The sequence below is a fragment of the Heterocephalus glaber genome, unplaced genomic scaffold (genome assembly GCF_053883595.1).
Source record: "Heterocephalus glaber isolate CG9 unplaced genomic scaffold, H.glaber_assembly_v1.0 deba00000546, whole genome shotgun sequence".
NCBI lineage: Eukaryota > Metazoa > Chordata > Mammalia > Rodentia > Bathyergidae > Heterocephalus > Heterocephalus glaber.
In genome coordinates this window covers 33,759,941-33,780,081 of record NW_028258147.1, presented here as the reverse complement: position 1 = coordinate 33,780,081, position 20,141 = coordinate 33,759,941, and the positions used below count along the sequence as shown (strand labels likewise).

The following is a 20,141-nucleotide window of genomic DNA, read 5'->3' as shown; positions in this document are numbered from 1 at the left end:
AGTTTCAAGTTGGGGGTTGTAATACCCCCAGCCATGTCTCTGTTACCTAGAATTGCTTTTGCTATTCTGGTTCTCTTCTTGTTCCAAATGAATTTTTGAATTGTTTTCTCAAGGTCTGTGAAGTATGCTGCTGGAATTTCAGTTGGAATTGTATTGAATTTATATAGCAGTTTTGGAAGTATAGCCATTTTCACTATATTGGTTCTTTCTATGCAAGAGCAAGGGATGTCTTTCCATCTTCTGATATCTTCTTTGATATGTTTTTTCAGAGTGCTATAGTTTTCAGAGAAGAGGTCTTTGATTTCCTTTGTTAGGTTGATTCCTAGGTATTTCATTTTGGGGGGATGCTGTTGTAAAGGGAGTTGTTTCTCCAGTTCATTTTTCAGTGAGTCTGTTGTTCATGTAGAGGAAAGCTATTGATTTTTGTGTGTTGACCTTGTATCCAGCTACTCTACTGAATTTGGTTATTACGTCTAAAAGACTTTTGGTGGAGTTCTTGGGGTCTTCTATATAGTGTATCATGTCGTCTACAAATAATGACAATTTGACTTCTTTGTTTCCTATCTTTATTCCTTTTATTTCTTTCTCTTGTCTAATTGCTATGGCTGTTTCCAAAGCTGTATTGAACGGGAGTGGTGATAGAGGACATACTTGTCTTGTTCCTGATTTTAGTGTGAAAGATTTCAGTTTTTGACCATTTGCTATGATATTAGCTCTTGGTTTTTCAAAGATGGCTTTTATCAGGTTAAGGTAGAGACTGTCTATTCCAATTTTTTGTAGGGTTTTTATCATAAATGCATGTTGCATTTTGTGAAATGCTTTTTCTGCATCTATTGAGATGATCATATGGTTTTTGTCCTTCACTCTATTAATATAGTGTATTAGCATTTATTGATTTGGACATATTGAACCACCCCTGCATTCCTGTGATGAATCCCACTTGGTCAGGCTGTATGATTTTCTTGATGCTCTTCTGCATTGTATTTGCCAGTATCTTATTAAGGATTTTTGCATCTATGTTCATTAGTGAGATTGGCCTATAGTTCTCTTTTTGGGTTGGGTCTATCTCAGCTTTGGGTATTAGGGTGATGCTTGCTTCCAGGAATGAATTCAGGAGTATTGCTTCCCCTTCACTTGCACTGAAAAGTTTAAACAGTGGCAATAGTTCCTCTCTAAATGTCTTGTGGAATTCAGCAGTGAAGCCATCAGGGTCCGGGCTTTTCTTAGTTGGTAAGTTTTTAATTACATTTCCAGTTTAATTGATTGATATTGGGTTGCTTGGAATTTTTAGGTCTTCTTCGTTCAAATTTGGTGATTCATACATATCTAGGAATCTGTCCATTTCTTCTGTGTTTTCCATCTTATTGGTGTGTAGGTATTAGGTATTGTAGGTATTAGGTATCCAATTAGGTATTGATGATCCTCTGGATTTCTGCTGGCTCCATTGTAATTTCACCCTTTTCATTCCTAATTGCATGCATTTGGGTCTTTTCTTTCCTGTTTTTGATAAGGTTGGCTAAGGGTTTGTCAATTTTGTTTAATCTTTCAAAGAACTAACTCTTGGCTTCTTTAATTTTTTGTATCGTTCTCTTAGTGTCCATTGCATTGATTTCTGCTCTGATCTTTATAATTTCCACTCCTTTATGAGCTTTGGGTTTGTCCTGCTCTTCTTCTTCTAGAAGCTTGAGGTTCAGGTTGTTTATTTGAGGTCCCTCTGTTTTCCTAATATGAGTATTCACTCCTATGAATTTCCTGTGTAGGACTGCTTTCATTGTGTCCCATAGATTCTGGTATGTTGTATTGACATTGTCATTTAATTATAGAAACTGTTAGATTTCTTTTTTAATTTGCTCTGTGACCCATTGGTTATTCAGAAGTGTGTTGTTCAATTTCCATGTGTTTATGAAATTCTTGTGGTTTATTTTGCTATTGATCTCCAATTTCATCACACTATGGTTTGATAATATACAGGGGATAACGTCAATTCTTTTGCACTTACTTAAACATGTTGTATCACCAAGATGTGGTGTATTTTGGAAAATGACCCATGTGCAGCCAGAAAGAATGTGTTTTCTGATTTTGTGGGGTCGAACACTATAAAGACCTATTAAGTTCATTTGTTGAAGGGCTGGGGATTTAACTCAGTGGTTCTGCCGCCTGCTTTGCAAGCACAAGTTCCTGAGTTCGATCCCTGGTACCAACCCCCCCCCCCCCAAAAAAAAAAATCAAGTTCATTTGTTGAAGAGTTTGATTGAGTTCTAGTATTTTGTTGTTTATTTTCTGTCTAGTGGATCTATCTATTTGTGACAGTGGGGTATTGAGTTGCCCCACTACTATTGTATCAGTGCTTATTTGATTTTTCACGTCCATTACTATTTGTTTTATATAGTTGGGCACACTAGTATTTGGTGGATATATATTTATGATTGTCATCTCTTCCTCTTGGATTGTTCCCTTTACAAAGATGTAGTGTCCTTCTTTGTCCCTCTTAATCAGTGTTGATTTGAAATCCATTTGATCTGCAAAGAGGATAGTTACTGGTTTTTTTCAGATTCCCGTCGCATGGAGTATTGTTTTCCACCCTTTAACTTTCAGTCTATGAGTTTCCTTTTGAATTAAGTGTTTCTTGTATGCAGCATTTTGTTGGATCTTGCTTCTTGACCCATTCTGCCAGTCTGTTTCTTTTAATTGGTGAATTGAGACCATTACCATTAATGGTTATAACTGATATGTATTGACTTATCCTTTCATGACTTTCTTTTTGTTGGATTCTCTCTCTTTGCATTTAACTTCTTGTCGTGCCTCATGGATTCATTCTTCTGGACTTCCTGGGTTTGTGATCCTCATTGTGTTTTCCTAGGATATTGTCTACAGTTTTTTGGAGTGCTGGTTTGGTATTCATGAAGTTCCTAAGGTGCTCTTTGTCATGAAACTATGTTATTTGTCCATCAATTTTAAAATATTGTTTTGCAGGGTACATCAGTCTGGATTAGAGGTTGTTTTCCTTTAGGGCTTGAAATATTGAGGGTTTGCATTGAGAAGTCTGCTGTGATTCTGATGGGCTTTCCTTTGTATGTGATTTGTTTCTTTTCTCTAACTACTTGTAGAATCTTGTTCTTCTGTTGAGTTTCTGAAATCTTAACTATTATATGTCTAGGTGTAGTTTTTTTTTTTTTATCATGACTAGTTGGAGTTCTATATGCCTCACTTATCTTTATATGAAGTTCTTTTCCCCTGCTTGGGAAGTTTTCTGCCATTACTTCTGTGAACAGCTTTTCTTTTATGTTTTCTGTACTCTCCTGTTTTTTCATTGACTCCAATCAGTCTCATGTTATTCTTTGCATCGTCTAGCAGCTACTGGATTAATTTCTCGTGGTCTCTTACTATTTTAAAAAATTTTTCTTTTCTTTGTCACTAATTTCAATCCTGTCTTCTATATCTGAAATTCTGTCCTCACATTAGCTCATTCTGCTGCATAAGTCTTCAATGGAGTTTTTAATCTCCTGGAATTCTATTTGCATCTGTTTTATGGATTCCATTTGTTTCCTGTGTTGTGATTCCATCATGTTCCTCAGCCCCTCTGTTTTTTTTATCTGTATCTGCTCTAGATTTATTAATCATGTCTTCCATTATGGATACAATCTCTGTTGTTATCTGAGAAATTATTTCTGATTCCATTTTTTCCATATCCTCTTTTGTTGCCAGTTCAGGGAGTCCAGGTGGTTGACTATCAAGATTTTTCCATCTTGTTTCCCTTTGGGGTTGCACTAGGTGATCTGGAAGTCTGGTTTTGAGACTTGTTTACAGGTCTTCTCATTTCTACAGACGGAAACCTGTTGCTCCTTTGTTGAGGCAACTTTTTGCACACCCAGTGGTCTTCAATTCTCAGTAAGCCACCGAGAGGGCTTTTCTGTGGTGCTCACCCTTGCACCAATTCCTGGGTTCAGAGTGGTTGCCTTTTGGATCCATGCGCTGCCCTGTTGTGCAGGCTGGGTTCTGGCTGTGGCCTGTGCACACTTGGGGTGGTATCTGGGTGTGACTCTGGCTGTGGCCTGCCCTGCTACATAGCTGTTTTCTGGGAGGGCCTTTGGCTAGGAGCTGTGCACCCCAGTCACTGGTGTCGGAGCGGGCTTCTGGCTAGCGTCTGCCCACAGTTACCAGTGGTATTGGGGTGGGCCTCTGGCTATTGCTTGTGCGCCTGTGCAGCTCTTTTCCAGGCAGGCCTTTGGCTGGGCCTTTGGGTCCAAGCTGCTGGGGTCAGGGTCTGCTCTTTTTTTATTTTTAATGGAGGCATTCACAGCTATAAAATTCCCTCTTAGAACTGCTTTCATGTCTTCCATAGAATTTGGTATGTTGTGGTTCCATTCTTTTGTAATTCTAGGATGCTTTTAATTTCTATCCTGATTTTTTCTATGACTCATTCATGATTCAACAGTGTATTATTTAATCTCCATGTATCTTCAAATTTCCTGTCATTTCTTTTGCTGTGGATTTCTAATTTCATTCCACTATGATCCAATAGATTGCAAGAGATTATTTTAATTATTTTATATCTTTTTTAAGCATGCTTTTTAGTAAAAATACTTCATTGAACTACCTGCTTAACTATTATATTGTACTTGATGTCAAAAGTCAGCTGGGCCAGGGATTTAGCTCAGTGGTTTTGCTGCCTGCTGCGCAAGCGCAAAGACCCAAGTTCGATCCCCGGTACCAAAAAAAAAAAAAGTCAGCAAACTCTGTCCATACCTGTTTTTGAAAATGAAGTTTTATTGAAACTCAGCCACAGCCTTTCATGCCATTTTCCTTATATACTTTATCTGATTTGAGGCTATGACAGCAAAATTGAATAATTACAACAGTGGCTAAAGGTTTGGCAAAAATAAAAATTCAGTAAAGTCTTGGTTTCTAAGCATATTCATTTCAGAAACATGCTTGTAATCCAAAGCACTTATAGCATTTCCCTATAAGAAATAATGGAAACTCGGATGATTTATTCCACAACCCAAAAATATTCATATGAAAGTGATTATAGGGCCAGGGATTTAGCTCAATGGTGCTGCACCTGCCTCACAACTGCAAGGTCCTGAGTTCGCTCCCCAGTCCAAAAAAATAAATAAATTTTTAAAAATACAAAATATAAAGAAAAATAATGAAATTAACCTGCACTTACCTTTGAAAATCTTTGTGGCTCATGTGAGGGAGTCAAGAGGGGGGAGGGGGCCGGGGATTTAGCTCAGTGGTTTCGCCGTCTGCTCCACAAGCGCAATCCCCAGTACCCCCCCAAAAAAAGAGGGAGGAGGGGAGAAGGGTAATTGTTTAGGATAACTTTTAATATCACTAAGGGAATCTCTGCTATCTATTGGTTCAATGTTATCTTTTTCTTTTCATGCATCTTTAACAAAGAACCTATCCAATGACACTTGCTTTTGCATCCTTTTGAAGATTTTGCAGAAATGTAACACTGCATTGTCATTAAACAGATTTATCACTCACATTGTTACAGCCATATTCATTGGTGCTTTTCTACAAAATTTTGTACTGTTTTCCACATTTTACACATCACCCTAATCTCATTTGCAGTGAGGGATTCCTCTACTTTTTTCTCCTCCTTTTCTACAGTCAAGATCTCTATAACCTCTTCCTGTTGGGAGACGAGCACCAACAATCCTGCAGAGAGAGAAGGGAGGGAGAGAGGGACCATTGTCTCACTTGTGATCATGTGATGTTCAGCATCATGTATTACTCTTATTGCAAGATCAGACATTTATCAAGTTAAAATTTCTTAGAAATGTTTGCTTATCTTCTGGAAGACTCACAGAGCAAGTTACTCACAATCCAAGGTTTTACTGTAGTTACTTTAGCCTTTTACCAAAAAATTTTTCTAACTTGCACTGTGTGCTTGGATATAGCAATTAATGAAACAAAACCATGTTTACTATTTGTGATTAAATCAGACTGAGCAAGTAAAATAGCAGCAAAATACTGAATAAACATTGTTATCCACATGTTGTAGGGTAATTTTTTGAAAATTTAAATAAGAAAATTTCACACATTTTATTAGAGTTTTACATTTTTATTATTCATGTTTGGTTATTAGCTCTGCCTCCCTGTCCAAGCAATAAAAATTACTGGAACTATAGAAAAAGATGGGAGCTAATGAATGCCCATGAGCTTTTTTTGTTAGCAGATAAATTGAATTTAGATGAGTATGAATCTACTTTAATATAAAGTAAGAATATTAAAGTAATGAAGGAGCTTTCTCTTCTGAGTCAGTATGATATTACTTGAGCAAATTAAACTCTAGTGCCCTAAGGCACCCTTTATATATATCCTATACATCTAGAATTTTATTACTTTTATACCATTCTTGGGAACATTGAAGAAATTATCACATAATCTTTTCCTAAGTTCTCTGGTTCACATGAGAAATCCTGGTTGAGAAAGGCTGATTTTTTAATTGATTGTTTGAGAAAGGCTGATTTTTAAACTTGGATGAGCTAAAAGAAGGGTAACAAAAATTAATAAATGGTCTAGTAGATAAAATAAAAACTCCATTTGTTGAGAGCAGAGAAAAGCAAAGTTTTGAAGGTCAAAGAAAAGCCTGTGTGTCATTTTAAGCTCTGTTTCCATGGTCTAGCTTCAATTTTTCACTATAGTTTAGCTTTTACTTTATTCTACTTTTTCCCATTCTCTTTATATAAACCAAGTAGTAAGTTTGATTTGACTAAAGATAAGTAAACCTACCAGAATAGGTCATACTCTTAGCACTACATATGTATATATTTATGTAAACATAGCCAGTGCTATAGACTGTAAATTCCTTAACTAACATTTGGAGAAATATATCAGGTTACTCTCATACCCTAAAATATCAAGCCAGCTATTTTTGATACCCATTGGAAGCTTGGCCCCTACTTTGGATTTCATCCCAGTTAAAGGGTCACACTTGGCAACTATTTGCTTTCTTTCCTACTCATAAGTTTAGTGGAGAATTTAGGAAATAAAAATTATCGTTTTCTAGAATAGCACCTGAGAAGCAAAGAAAGTAATTTGAATGAAATGAAAAATAGATTTTATGAAGGACTTAGATTTAAGTTTCTCAGCTTAATCTTACTCTCTTTTAGCTTTGATATTCATTAAAAATATTTGAGGTAGTCTGTAGGATTTATATGTTGCCTTCTTCATCTCTCTAGACTCTAATTTTTATTTTTATTTTGTTTTTGGAGATAGGATCTCACTATGTAGTTCAGGCTAGCCTTGAACTCACTAAGTAACCCAGGCCTCCCAACTTGTGGCAGTCCTCCTGCCTTATTATTGTGAGAGGATTACAGGCATGCTCACTATGCTCAGCTAGACACTAATTTATAATCCCTGTTTTTGTATTCTTAGCTTCTTACTCTTATTCACATAGCATAAAAGCTTTGACTGTGATCAGTAATTTTAAGTAGAAATGGTCATGTTTCCTGCTGCCCTTTTCTCTTTATTTCAATGAGAAGCAAATCTCTTCCTATATAAAAGGAAGCTCTGCAAGACAGATCTTTACAAAATACAACCATGTGACTCTGATTTTGTTCCTTTCTTTCCCCTACAAAGCTCAGAAATAATTTTCTGAAAGTGATTACAAAATGGCAGTAATTTAAAACAAAAAGTGACAGAGGGCCAGGAATTTAGCTCAGTGGTTCCAGCTCCTGCCTTGCAAGTGCAAGGTCCCAAATTTGATCCCCAGTACCAAAAAAACCCAAACAAAAATGTGACAGAGTCAGCTGAGTCCTGCCCCAGAGACATCTGCTTAGATCTAATTGAGTGTACGCATTGTTGGGAGACAGGTGATCATAGGATTTCCATTCCCATCACAGGATAGCTCTTTCTTTTGTAATTTACTCAGAACAAAGCAAATTCTGTGCCTTTCACAACTCTCCCTCAGATACTTTCTCTGCCCTTTATATAGTTTTTTTTTTCTGTTTGGGGCAAAATTATCTCCAGTTTGTGTTCAAAACCCAGATGGACTTTGACTTGAACCAATGACCTTCTCCCCTGTTTGTCTTTGTATTAGGTAAAACTTCTACTATGTCATTTCTCTCCCCTTTGAACTAGCAACAGTCTCTCTTAGATAAGCTTTGTCAGAAGTACCTCTTGGGACAATCACCAGTATCTCCATTATAATCTGAAAGACTTTCTTGGAATTCCTCTTCAAAACCCATAAACAGTTAAACATTTTAAACTTCTGATAGGAAGGCTTGAATCGTACTGATACACAAATTAAGAAACCATTGTCAGGTTTCTAACTCGAGTTTCCAGTGAATCAGAGTACAAGGCAGAGACTTGTCACATATTCACAAAAAACTCTGAAAATGCATGTCTTTGAGTTAAAATTGTTATCACCTCATTCTCTTTTTCTTCAGGATCTAGGATAAGGATTTCTATAACTTCTACTCCTTTGTTAGGATCATGAATCTCGTGTAAAGCAATATTTTCATACTTCTTCTCTCTCTCCACATACTTTAAAAAGAGACTCACCAAGAATTCTTTGGGCAAAATAGGTGAAGTTGCCTTTACTTGTGAACTTAATTGTTGCATGTCATCTTCTCTTACAAAATCAGTCTCCTAGCCAGGTTCTCTTAGTCCCAGCTCTCAGGAGGCTGAGGCAGGAGGATCATCCTAGGTTCAAGGCCGGCCTGGGCTACACAGTGAATTCAGAACCAACCTGAACTACAAAGCAAGACCCTATAAAAAAAATCAGCCTCTCAGCTTCATAGCTCTAGTTACAGGGGGAAAAAAAATATTTTTTCCAGATTGGCAGTTCTATGTTAAAGGATCAGAGTCCTGCTGACAAATGGAACATTCCCCAGCTCTTCACAACCCAGAAATAAAAATGTGATGTTCTTTATTTGGCAGAGTTCATTCATAAGACCTTGTTTAAATATCATATATACTCTGTACAGAGTAACAAAAAACCTGATTTACAACTTAGCTCTGCCACCACCTAGCTTGGTGGCTTAGTCATAAACAAGCATCTTCTCTTGCAGTGAAATAAAAAGCCTTCTTACCTGACAACGTTCAACAGCAAGAGTTCTAGAGTCTAACATTTAGCTTCAAATGTTAGCTTATCCACTTCTTACTCAGGATTTTTCACAGATTACTGAACCGCTCTATGCTCTAACATAGAGATTCAGAAAAGAGTTCTAAGGAACAAGTCAGAACTCAACGATATTGAGAACACTGCCTGGCAGACTAAAAAATGTTAGCTAAGGAGGATAATTATAAAAATCAGAATTTTTGCTTGGAATTGATTGTTAATGAACTTTTAAAATGACATTTGAATTGAAATAGCCAATATCTTGATAGGAATTTCTTCCTTCAGTAATGAAACTTGAAGCTTTTGCAGGTTACTTTTCGCCCTTTGGAGTCTCTGTATACAGAGTTCCTGCCAACAGCTGTGCATATTGACACATTTTCAAGGAAAGAAACATTCTTTGAACTGTTGATAGTAGGTTCCCCTCCAGTCACTTTGGATAGGGCCAAGGACTCTATATTAAACAACCTCTTTTTTTTTCTTTATAATCTCTTTCAAAAGAACTTTTTTTTTTAGTAGATTCACTTCATTAGCGTCACTAGTCAAGATTCATTTGTCCATGTGCCAAGATTTTCCCCCCTAAACACATTATACTGACATTTTGAGATATAGTTTCAACAACAAATACCAGGTCCTTGAGAATGCTTGTCACTAGTCATTGGTTAAAACTTTCTTCAGGAATTTAGATTTCCAGTGTCAGCGGAACTGTATTTAAAATCCAGATTATCACTTAACTGTTATATCTGGCAGCAGTTTATACAGTACTTCAGAAAAGTTTGAGCCTATTTTCCCAGATGCCTTAGCACTCAATTAAATGGCAGCCTCTACCTCTCTTTCTAGTTTCCTCTCCTTGATATAGCTTCCTCTATTTATAAGCTTCTCCCTTTCATGCCCACTCTTAATATTGCATTGGGAACAAGTGAAAACTGTGCCAAGCTATTATAACGCTCTCAAGAGATCCTCCTGCCAGGGCCAGCACCCAAGTAAGCGGTAGATCCCTGTTTTCCTGTGAGATTCTGGAAGGAAAAACCATCTGTTGCCATCTAATGCAACATAGCCCCAAAGCCAAGCACACTGAGAAGCAATTATGGCCTTTGCTTTTTTAAAAAATTAATTTTATTGGTGCATTTTAGATATACATAATGATAAGATTCATCATATGGAATTTGTACCTGTCCATGATATATCTTGGTTCTTCTATTTTTCCCCTTTCACTCCCCTCCCTTCAACTCCTGTTTCGCTCCTTATTTACATTTTTTAATTAATTAATTTATTTATTTATTTGGTACCAGGGATGGAACTCAGGACCTTGCGCTTGCGAGGCAGGCAACAGAACCACTGAGCTAAATCCCCAGCCCCTTATTTACATTTTTATAATTTTATTTTTAGGTACTGGGGATCTAACTGGGGTCCTCATGTTTGCAGGGCAGGCAGTGGAACCACGGAACCACTGAGCTAAATCCCCTCCCTCCTTATTTACAAAAGCTTTGTTTCTATTTTTTCCTTCTATTTTCTTTTTTCCTTTTCCCTTCCTTACTTTCCTCTCCCTCTTTCCTAGTTTCCCTTTGCATTTGAACCTTTTCTTCCTATTTCACAATATCTATTATACCTTTTGGTCCATATTTATACTTTCCCTTTCTCACACCAGAGAAACCATGTGATATTTGAACATGTGTGTCCGATTTATTTCACTTAAGAGGATGGTCTTAGGGTGCATCCATTTACCTATGAATGTTTCAAGTTTATCCTTCTTTATCGCAGAATAGTACTTCGTTGTATAAAAACCCACATCTTTATACATTCATCAGTTGATGGGCATTTGGGCTGTTTCCAAGATTTAGCTGTTACAAACTGTGCTGCTATAAACATGGGTGTGCATACATTGCAATGGTATGATGCTTTTGATTCTTTCAGGAGGATGCCAAAAGGGAATAGCTGGGTCAAATGGAACTTATAGTTTTAGTTTTTGAGGAATTGCCACACTGATTTCCACAGTGACTGCACCAGTCTACACTCCCACCAACAGTGGAAAAGAGTTTTTTTTCCCCACACCCCTGCCAGCATTTATTATTGGTTGATTTCTTGATAAGAGCCATTCTTTCTGGAGTGAGATGGAATCTCAGCCTTGTTTTAATTTGCATCTCTTAAATGACCAGTGATGCTGAACATTTTTTCATGTATTTATTTGCCATTTCTACTTCTTCATCTGAGAAGTGTCTGTTCTTTTCAGATGCCCATTTTTGGATGGGGTCTTTAAACTTAGGGGGTCTGATTTTTTTTTTAGTTCTTTATATATTCTAGATATTAGTCCTTTGAGGAACAGTTGGCAAAAAATTTTTCCCACTCTGAATTCTCTCTTTACTCTGTTGGTGGTTTCTTTTGCTGTCCAAAAGCTTTTAATAAGATAAGATCCCAGTTGTTGATTGTGATATATCCTGTGCAGTTGAGGTTTTATTTATAAAGCCCTTGCCTATACCTGTCTTCAAGAGTTGTTCTTATTTTATCTTCTAGCAGATTTAGTCTTTCCATTTTAATATTTAGATCTTTGATCTATTTTTATTTTAGTTTAGTGCATGGTGAGAGATACAGATCAAGTTTTAATCTTTGGCATGTAGAAAGCCACTTTTTCCAACACCATTTATTAAAGAGAAGATATTTGGCCCTTTTGCCAAAGATAAGGTGGCTGAGTGTGTTGGAAGTTGTTTCTGCATCTTCTAGTCTGTTCCACTGATCCTCGGGTCTGTTTTTTTGTGGGGTTTTTTTGCCAGTACCATGCTGTTTTTATTACTGTATCTTTGTAGTATAATCTCAAGTCAAGGATTGTGATGCCTCCTACCTTGCCTTTGTTGCCCAGAATCACTTTTGCGTAATTTTATCTGTAGCCCATTGGATGTTCAGGAGGGTGTTATTTAATTTCCATGAGTTTATAAAGTTCTTGTGGTTTGTTTCGCTAGTGATTTCCAATTTTATTGCTCTGTGGTCTGATAATATACATGGGATATAATTTCAGTTCATTTGCATTTACTTAAGCATGTTCTGTGACCTATTATATGGTCTATTTCAGAGAACATCCAGTGTATAGCTGAGAAGCATGAGTATCTTGATGTTGTAGAATGGAACACTCTGTACATCTAAGTCCATTTGTTTGAAAGTTTGGTTCAGTTCTGATATTTGTTGGTTTTTTGTCTAGTTGATCTTTCTGTTTGTGACAGTAGGGTAACGAGGTCCCCCATTACAATTGTATTAGTGCTTATTTCAGTTTTCATATCCATTCATATTTGTTCTGTATAGTCGGGTGCACTGGTGTTTGGTGCATATATATTTATGATTGTTATCTCTTCTTGGATTGTTCCCTTAAGAAGGATGTAGTGGGCTGGGGATTTAGCTCAGTGGTTTCGCCGCCTGCTGCGCAAGTGCAAGGACCCGAGTTCGATCCCCCGTACCAAAAAAAAAAAAAAGAAGGATATAGTGACCTTTTTCTCTCCTGATCAATCTTGGCTTGAAATCTTTGTCTGCAAGTAAAATAGCTACCCTTACTTTTTTTCTGGCATCTGTTAAATGGAATATTGTTTTTCATCCTTGACTTTCAGTCGATGAATTTCTTTTAAGTAAAATGTGTTTTTTGTGTGTGTGCAGCATATTGTTGGATCTTGTTTCTTGATCCATTCTTCCAGTCTGTTTCTTTTGATTGGTGAATTGAGACTATTTACATTGATGGTTATAACTAATATGTATTGACTTATCCCTGTCATGTTATTTTCCTGTTGTTGAGTCCCTTTCTTTACCCTCTGTTTGTTTATTTGCCTTGCCTAGTGGAGTCATTCTGTTGGGGTCTGTGGAGCTGTGGTCTTTGTTTTCTCTTTCTAGATTGTCCTTCAGAACATTTTGGAGTGCTGGTTTGGTAGTTAGGAATTTATTCAGGTGTCATTTGCCATGAAAGTATCTTATTTCTCCATCAGTTTTGAAATGTACTTTTGCAGGGTACATCAATCTGGGTTTGAGGTTTTCTTTTAGGTTTTGAAATATTTCGCTCCAAACTTACCTTGACTTAAGAGTTTGTGTTGTGCAGTCTGCTTATGGCCTTTTAAATAATTGCTGATTTCTTAGATTCCATTTGAAGACATTGGCATTTTTCTGCAGGATACTATCTTTTTTCTATTAGAAAATGTTCTGAGAGCAGAACCACTGTACTAGTATTATTTGTGCCAGGGGGAAAAATACAGAATAAGCTATTTAATCTCTAGGTGAAGAAAATCTTAAATTTAGTTTCATTGTTCATTTGTTTGTTTTAGATACTGCATATGTAAGAGTATTTTGCATCTGAAGATTTTTTCCAGCTTTATTGAGATATAATTAACAAATTTTTTAAATGAGTCGTGAGAAATGTAGATTCTACATTCCCACATGTATTCTCAAGCACCATATGGAAACACTGTTCCTAGATCTGTGACGTATTTCTTACTCTTTTGTATGCTAGTTCATGTGCCAAATGAAATTATCACAGACATCTCTTACATTTCTAGAATGCAGAGTTGATTTTTGTATGCACTTACATGAAAATGATATATCCTCTCTCACTTTTAAACAACCCAGTATTTTTTGACTGTTAAATTACCAGTAAGTTACTAGGAGCTCTATAAAACCACTATTATAGAAAATATTTGCAACACCCGCTTAGGTGTTAAATCAGGAAAGTAAGGACATTACCCCAAAAGAGTAATTTAATTGGTGCTTTTTTTTTAACCATTTAACCATTTTTAACTATGTGATTTAGTAGCATTAATTGTATTCACGGCTCATCTACCACCCCTATACATTTTAAGAAATTTTTCATAATCTTAAAAACTCTGCAACCATTAAGCAGTAATTCCTCATCTTTATCTCCTCAGCTGCTGATAGGCCCATTCTATTTTCTGACTGTGTGAATTAGCCTAGACTTTTTTTTTCTGACATAGAGGGTATCACTATGTTGTCCAGACTGTCCTTAAACTCCTAGATTCAAGTGATCTTCCTACATCATTCTCAAGATTAACTAGAATTACAGACATGCACCATGGTGCTCAGTTTAGATATTTAGTATAAGTAGAATTGTGTAATATTCTTTTAAGTCTGGCTTATTTCATCTAACATGTTATATCATGGTTTCAAATGTTCATCCATGTTGTATCATGATTTAGAATATCACTCCTCTAATGGCTGGATAATATTTCACTGTTTGATTACACCACAGTTGGTTCATCCTCTCATCTGTTGATGGACACTATTCAGTTGTTTCCAACTTTTTGCTGTTGTATAATTCTGTAAACACTAGTGTTTACAAGTTTAAGTGTTTGTTTTCAGTTCTCCTAGATATATACCTAAGAGTCAAATTGCTGAATCCCATGGTAATTCTATGTTTAACTTTATAAGAAACCAAACGGTTCTCCATAGCAGCTACATCAGCATTTACCTTTCTGTAAGCAATGCACAAAGGTTCTAGTTTATTTATTTTTTAAATTTTATTGGTACACTTTAGGTCTACAACATAATGACATTCATCATTGGAAATTTGCTTCTTTACATACTCTCTTGGTTCTTATTTTCTTCCCCCTTCCCCTGCCCTCCCTTCAACCCCTCCATTCCTCCCTATTTACAAAGACTTTGTTTCCATTTTTTCTTTTTCTGATATTATTCCACTCCCTTCTTTCCTTTCCCCTAACCCTCCCACTTCCCCTTCCCCTTTGCCCCTTTTCTTCCTATTTCACATTATCTATTATACCTTTTAGTCCTTATTTACACTTTCAGTTTCTCACACCAGAGAAACTATTCAGTATTTACACGTGTCCTATTTATTTCACTTAAGAGTATCACCTCAATGTGCATCCACTTAGCTATAAATGTCTCTAATTTCTCATTTTTTATGGCTGAGTAGTACTCCATTTTATTAAAAAACCCCACATTTTCTTTATCCAGTCTCCAGTTGATGGGCATTTGGGCTGGTTCCAAGTTTTAGCTATTACAAATTGTGCTGCTATGAACATGGGCGCACATATATCACTGTGGTATGATTCTTTTAATTCTTTGGGGAAGATACCCAGCAGGGGAATAGCTGGGTCAAATGGGACTTCCAGTCCTAGTTGTTTGAGGTATCTCCATACTGATTTCCACAGTGCTTGCACCAGTCTACACTCCCACCAGCGGTGGAGCAGGGTTCCTCTACCCCCACAGCACTGCCAGAATTTCTTATTGGTTGATTTCTTGATAGCAGACATTCTTTCTGGGGTAAGGTGGAAACTCAGCATTGTTTTCTTTTGCATCTCTCAAATGACCAGTGATGGTGAACATTTTTTCATATCTTTATTTGCCATTTCTACTTCTTTGTCTGAGAAATGTCTGTTCATTTCAGATGCCCATTTTTGGATTGGGTCTTTAAGTTTGGGAGGTCTGATCTTTTTAAGTTCTTTATAGATTTGAGCTAGTAGACCTTTGTCTGAGGGACAGCTGGTGAAAATTTTTTCCCACATTGTGGGTTATCTTTTCACACCACTGGTGGTTTCTCTTGCTGTGCAGAAGCTTTTTAGTAAGAAGAGATCCCACTTGTTGATTGTTTGTGCTAGTTCACGGGCAACTGAGGTTTTGTTCATGAAATCTTTTCCTACACCAGTGTCTACAAGAGTTCTACCTAACCTCTGTTCCAGGCTGTTCAGCATTTCTGTTTTAATGTTTAGGTATTTAATCCATTTTGATTTTAGTTTACTGCATGGTGAGAGATACAAGTCTAGTTTTAATCTTTGGCAAGTTGAAACCCAATTTTTCCAGCACCATTGATTAAAGAGGCTATCTTTCCTCCAGTGAGGATGTTTCGCACCTTTGTTGAAAATGAGATGACTAAGTGTGTCTGGAGTTGTTTCTGCATCTTCTAATCTGTTCCACTGGTGCTCACGTCTGTTTCTTTGCCAGTACCATACTGTTTTTATCACAGTAGCTTTGTAGTGTAGTTTCAAGTTAGGGGTTGTGAGACCCCCTGCCATGTTTCTGTTACCTAGAATTGCTTTTGCTATTCTGGGTGTCTTCTTGTTCCAAATGAAATTTTTGGATTGTTTTCTCAAGGTCTGTGAAGTATGCTGCTGGGATTTCAATTGGAATTGCATTAAATCTATATAGCAGTTTTGGAGGTATGGCCGTTTTCATTATGTTGATCTTTCCTACCCAGGAAAGTACCTACATCCAGGAGCAGGGGATGTCTTTCCATTTTCTGATATCTTCTTCCATCTCTCTTTTCAGAGTGCTATAGTTTTCAGAGAAGAGATCTTTGATTTCTTTTGTTAGGTTGATTCCTAGGTACTTCAGTTTTTTGGATGCTATTGTGAAAGGAATTGTTTGTCCTATTTCTCTCTCAGTGAGTCTGTTGTTCGTGTAGAGGAAAGCTGTTGATGTTTGTGTGTTGACCTTGTATCCAGCTACTTGACTGAATTTGGTTATTAAGTGTAGAAGACTTTTGGTGGAATTCTTGGGGTCTTCTATATAGAGTTTCATGTCATCTGCAAATAATGACAATTTGACTTCTTCCTTTCCTATCTTTATTCTTTTTATATCTTTCTCGTCTAATTGCCATGGCTAATGTTTCCAAAACTATATTGAAAAAGAGTGGTGATAGTGGACATCCTTGTCTTGTTCCTAATTTTAGTGTGAAGGATTTCAGTTTTTGACCATTTAGTGTGATATTGGCTGTTGGTTTTTCATAGATGGGTTTTATCAGATTGAGGTAGAGACCATCTATTCCAATTTTTTGTAGGGTTTTTATCATAAATGCATGTTGGATTTTGTGAAATGCTTTTTCTGCATCTATTGAGATGATCATATGGTTTTTCTCCTTGGCTCTATTGATATAATGTATTCATGGATTGATCTGCATATGTTGAACCATCCCTGCATCCCTGGGATGAATCCCACTTGATCAGGGTGTATGATCTTCCTGATGATCTTCTGCATTCTATTTGCCGGTATCCTTTTAAGGATTTTTGCATCTATGTTCATTAGTGAGATTGGCCTATGGTTCTCCTTTTCAGTTGGGTCTTTCTCTGCTTTGGGGATCAAGGTGATGCTTGCTTCCAGGAATGAATTTGGGAGTATTGCTTCCCTTTCAATTTCACTGAAGAGTTTAAACAGTAGTGGCAGTAGTTCCTCTCTAAATGTCTTGTAGAATTCAGTAGTGAAGCCATCAGGCCCTGAGCTTCTCTCAGTTGGTAAGGTTTTCGTTGGTTTCTTTCCTTTTTTTTTTTTTTTTTTTTTGTACCAGGGATTGAGCTCTAGTCCTTGCGCTTGCACAGCAGGAGGCAAAACCACTGAGCTAAATCCCCAGCCTGGTAAGTTTTTAATTATGTTTTCAATTTCATTGATTGATATTGGGTTGTTTAGAATTTTTAGGTCTTCTTCGTTCAACTTTGGTAATTCGTACATATCTAGGAATCTGTCCATTTCTTCTGTATTTTCCATCTTATTGGCGTATAGGTTCTCAAAAGAGGTATTGATGATCCTCTGGATTTCTGCTGGGTCCATTGTAATTTCACCCTTTTCATTCCTAATTGCATGCATTTGGGTCTTTTCTTTCCTTTTTCTGATGAGGTTGGCTAAGGGTTTGTTAATTTTGTTTATTCTTTTGAAGAACCAACTCTTGGCTTCCTTGATTTTTTGTATTGTTTTCTTAGTCACCATTGCATTGATTTCTGCCCTGATCTTTATAATTTCCTCCTATCTATGGACTTTGGTTTTGTCCTGTTCTTCTTTTTCTAGAAGCTTGAGGTTCAGCATCAGGTTTTTTAATTGGGCTCTCATAGAGGTTCTAATTTTTATAATCCATACCAACACTTGTTGTTTTCTAGGTTTTTTGGGTTTTTTGTCATTTTTTTTTGGTACCGCGGATCGAACTCAGATCTTTGTGTTTGCACACCAGGCAGCGAAACCACTGAGCTAAATCCCTGGCCCTCTAGTTTTAATATTAGTCATCCAAATGAGTATGAAGTAGAATGGGTACTTATTATAGTGAAGTATTACCTGTTAGTTTATAAGACTCTCTACTTGAGTCAGTTGGTATGTCTTAACAAATTTAACCATTGTAAATAACATCGTTATTTAAAATGATAATAATGATGATGATGTTGATAATATCATCTGCAGCTTCAGTTTTTCTTTAGCCAAAATAATATTTTATTAATGGGAATAATGACCTTTGTACTATGCAATAAAGCATCATATTGAATAAAATAAGCAATTTATGAAGGCTGTAGGCTCTTTTCGGTATTCAGTTTCTTATATAGCCACAGATCTTAAGAATATAAAATTGAGTTACAAATGATAAATTGATGTTGTTAATTATTTAAATGAGAATTTATTAAATTCCAATAAAAAGTAAATTAGATTGCCCTAACAGTTATCTGGGAAATAGGAGGTAAAAGTAACTGTAAGAATCTGACTGAGGGCTAGAGATTTAGCTCAGTGGAGCTGGGGCCTGCCTCACAAGTACAAGGTCCTGAGTTTGATCCCTGGTAAAAAAAAAAAAAAAAAAGATTTTGACTGAAAACCTTCCTTCAAAAACTTTAAAATGAGGAAGGGTAATGTGATAATTTTGCTAAAATACATATTCCAATCTCTAGGTCTCATGGGGCCTGCTCTTCTGCTTGTCTAACAAACCCATAAGTAGTGAATGCTGATTCCTGAAGAATACACCTTGAGTAATTGAATTTAAAATGTTAGTTACAGTAAAACCCAATTGATAAAACTGTTTTACAGCTCTTACGGCATGCAAAACTAGGTCACAAATCTGTTCAGAAATTTTAACATGTCTGATTTAATGTACTGATTTTAAAGAAAGCTAGTCTGATGGCATTAAGCTTTGGAATCACATTTTCATTTCCTGTATTGAAATGCTTCATATCTCATCACTGTGCCTTAGTTGTTGTTTTGGGGTTTTTTTGGTACTGGGGATTGAACTCGGGTCCTTCCGCTTGCAAGGCAGGCGGCAGAACCACTGAGTTAAATCCCCAGCCCTGTGCCTTAGTTTTCACAACTTTAATACTGGAAGAGTACTTCTCACCTATTTGTTTCACCATGATATCGATGAATGTTTTTGAATTGCTTTTCTGTTTTCTTCTTTAGGGAGTGCCTTGGTGAAGCACATGAACCATGTGACTGCCAAACATGGAAAAACTGGCTACAAAAAATAACTGAAATGAAGCCAGAAGAACGTAAGAGGAATTTTGTATAACTGGGATATATCTTTCCTGATACCATTCAAGAAAATATAGTCCGGTTTTTTATAATGTTTACTGAAGAGTTAGTTTTCAAGTTTTTTTCCTTTTTTTTTTTTTTTGTATGAATGTTACACTTGGATTTATTTTTTTTAATTAAATTCTTTTATTGGTACATTATAGGTATACAACACAATTACATTTCTCATTGGGAATTGTACCTTTACATAATGCATCTTGGTTCTTATTTTTTCCCCATTCCTAGCCCTCCCTTCACACCCTCCACCCTTCCCTATTTACAAAGACTTTATTTCCATTTTTTCCATTTCTCATCATTTTTCCTTTCCCTTCTTTCCTTTCCCCTTCCCCTCCCACTACCCCTACCCCTTTGGACCTTTTCTTCCTATTTTACATTTTCGATTATTCATTCTAATCATTGGTACATTTTAGGTATACAATATAATGACATTCATCATTGGACATTTGCACCTTTACATAATCTCTCTTGGTTCTTATTTTTCACCCTTGCCCAGCCCTCCCTTCAACCCCTCCATTCCTCCCGATTTACAAAGATTTTGTTCCTATTTTTCCATTTTCTCATATTAATCCCACTCCCTTCTATCCTTTCCCCTAGCCCTCCCACTTCCTTCCCCTTTGCCCCTTTTCCTCCTATTTCACATTACCTATTATACATTTAGTCCTTATTTACATTTTCAGTTTCTCACACCAGAGAAACTATTCGGAATTTGTTCATTTGTGTCCTATTTATTTCACTTAACAGTATCACCTCAATGTGCATCCACTTAGCTATAAATGTCTCTAATTTCTCATTTTTTATGGCT

At 36.5% G+C, this 20,141-nt stretch overlaps 1 protein-coding gene across 9 annotated transcripts in view; it reads left to right on the top strand.

Annotated features, from left to right (window-relative positions):
* Ankib1 (ankyrin repeat and IBR domain containing 1) overlaps nt 1–20,141 on the top strand; it is a 190,556-nt gene that overhangs the window by 134,702 nt on the left and 35,713 nt on the right. For all 9 annotated transcript variants that reach the window (XM_021242588.2, XM_004862370.4, XM_087204472.1 and 6 more), the window contains one exon: nt 19,208–19,296. In XM_021242588.2, the coding sequence (XP_021098247.2) occupies nt 19,208–19,296 (89 nt within the window). The remainder of the gene's footprint in view (nt 1–19,207; nt 19,297–20,141) is intronic.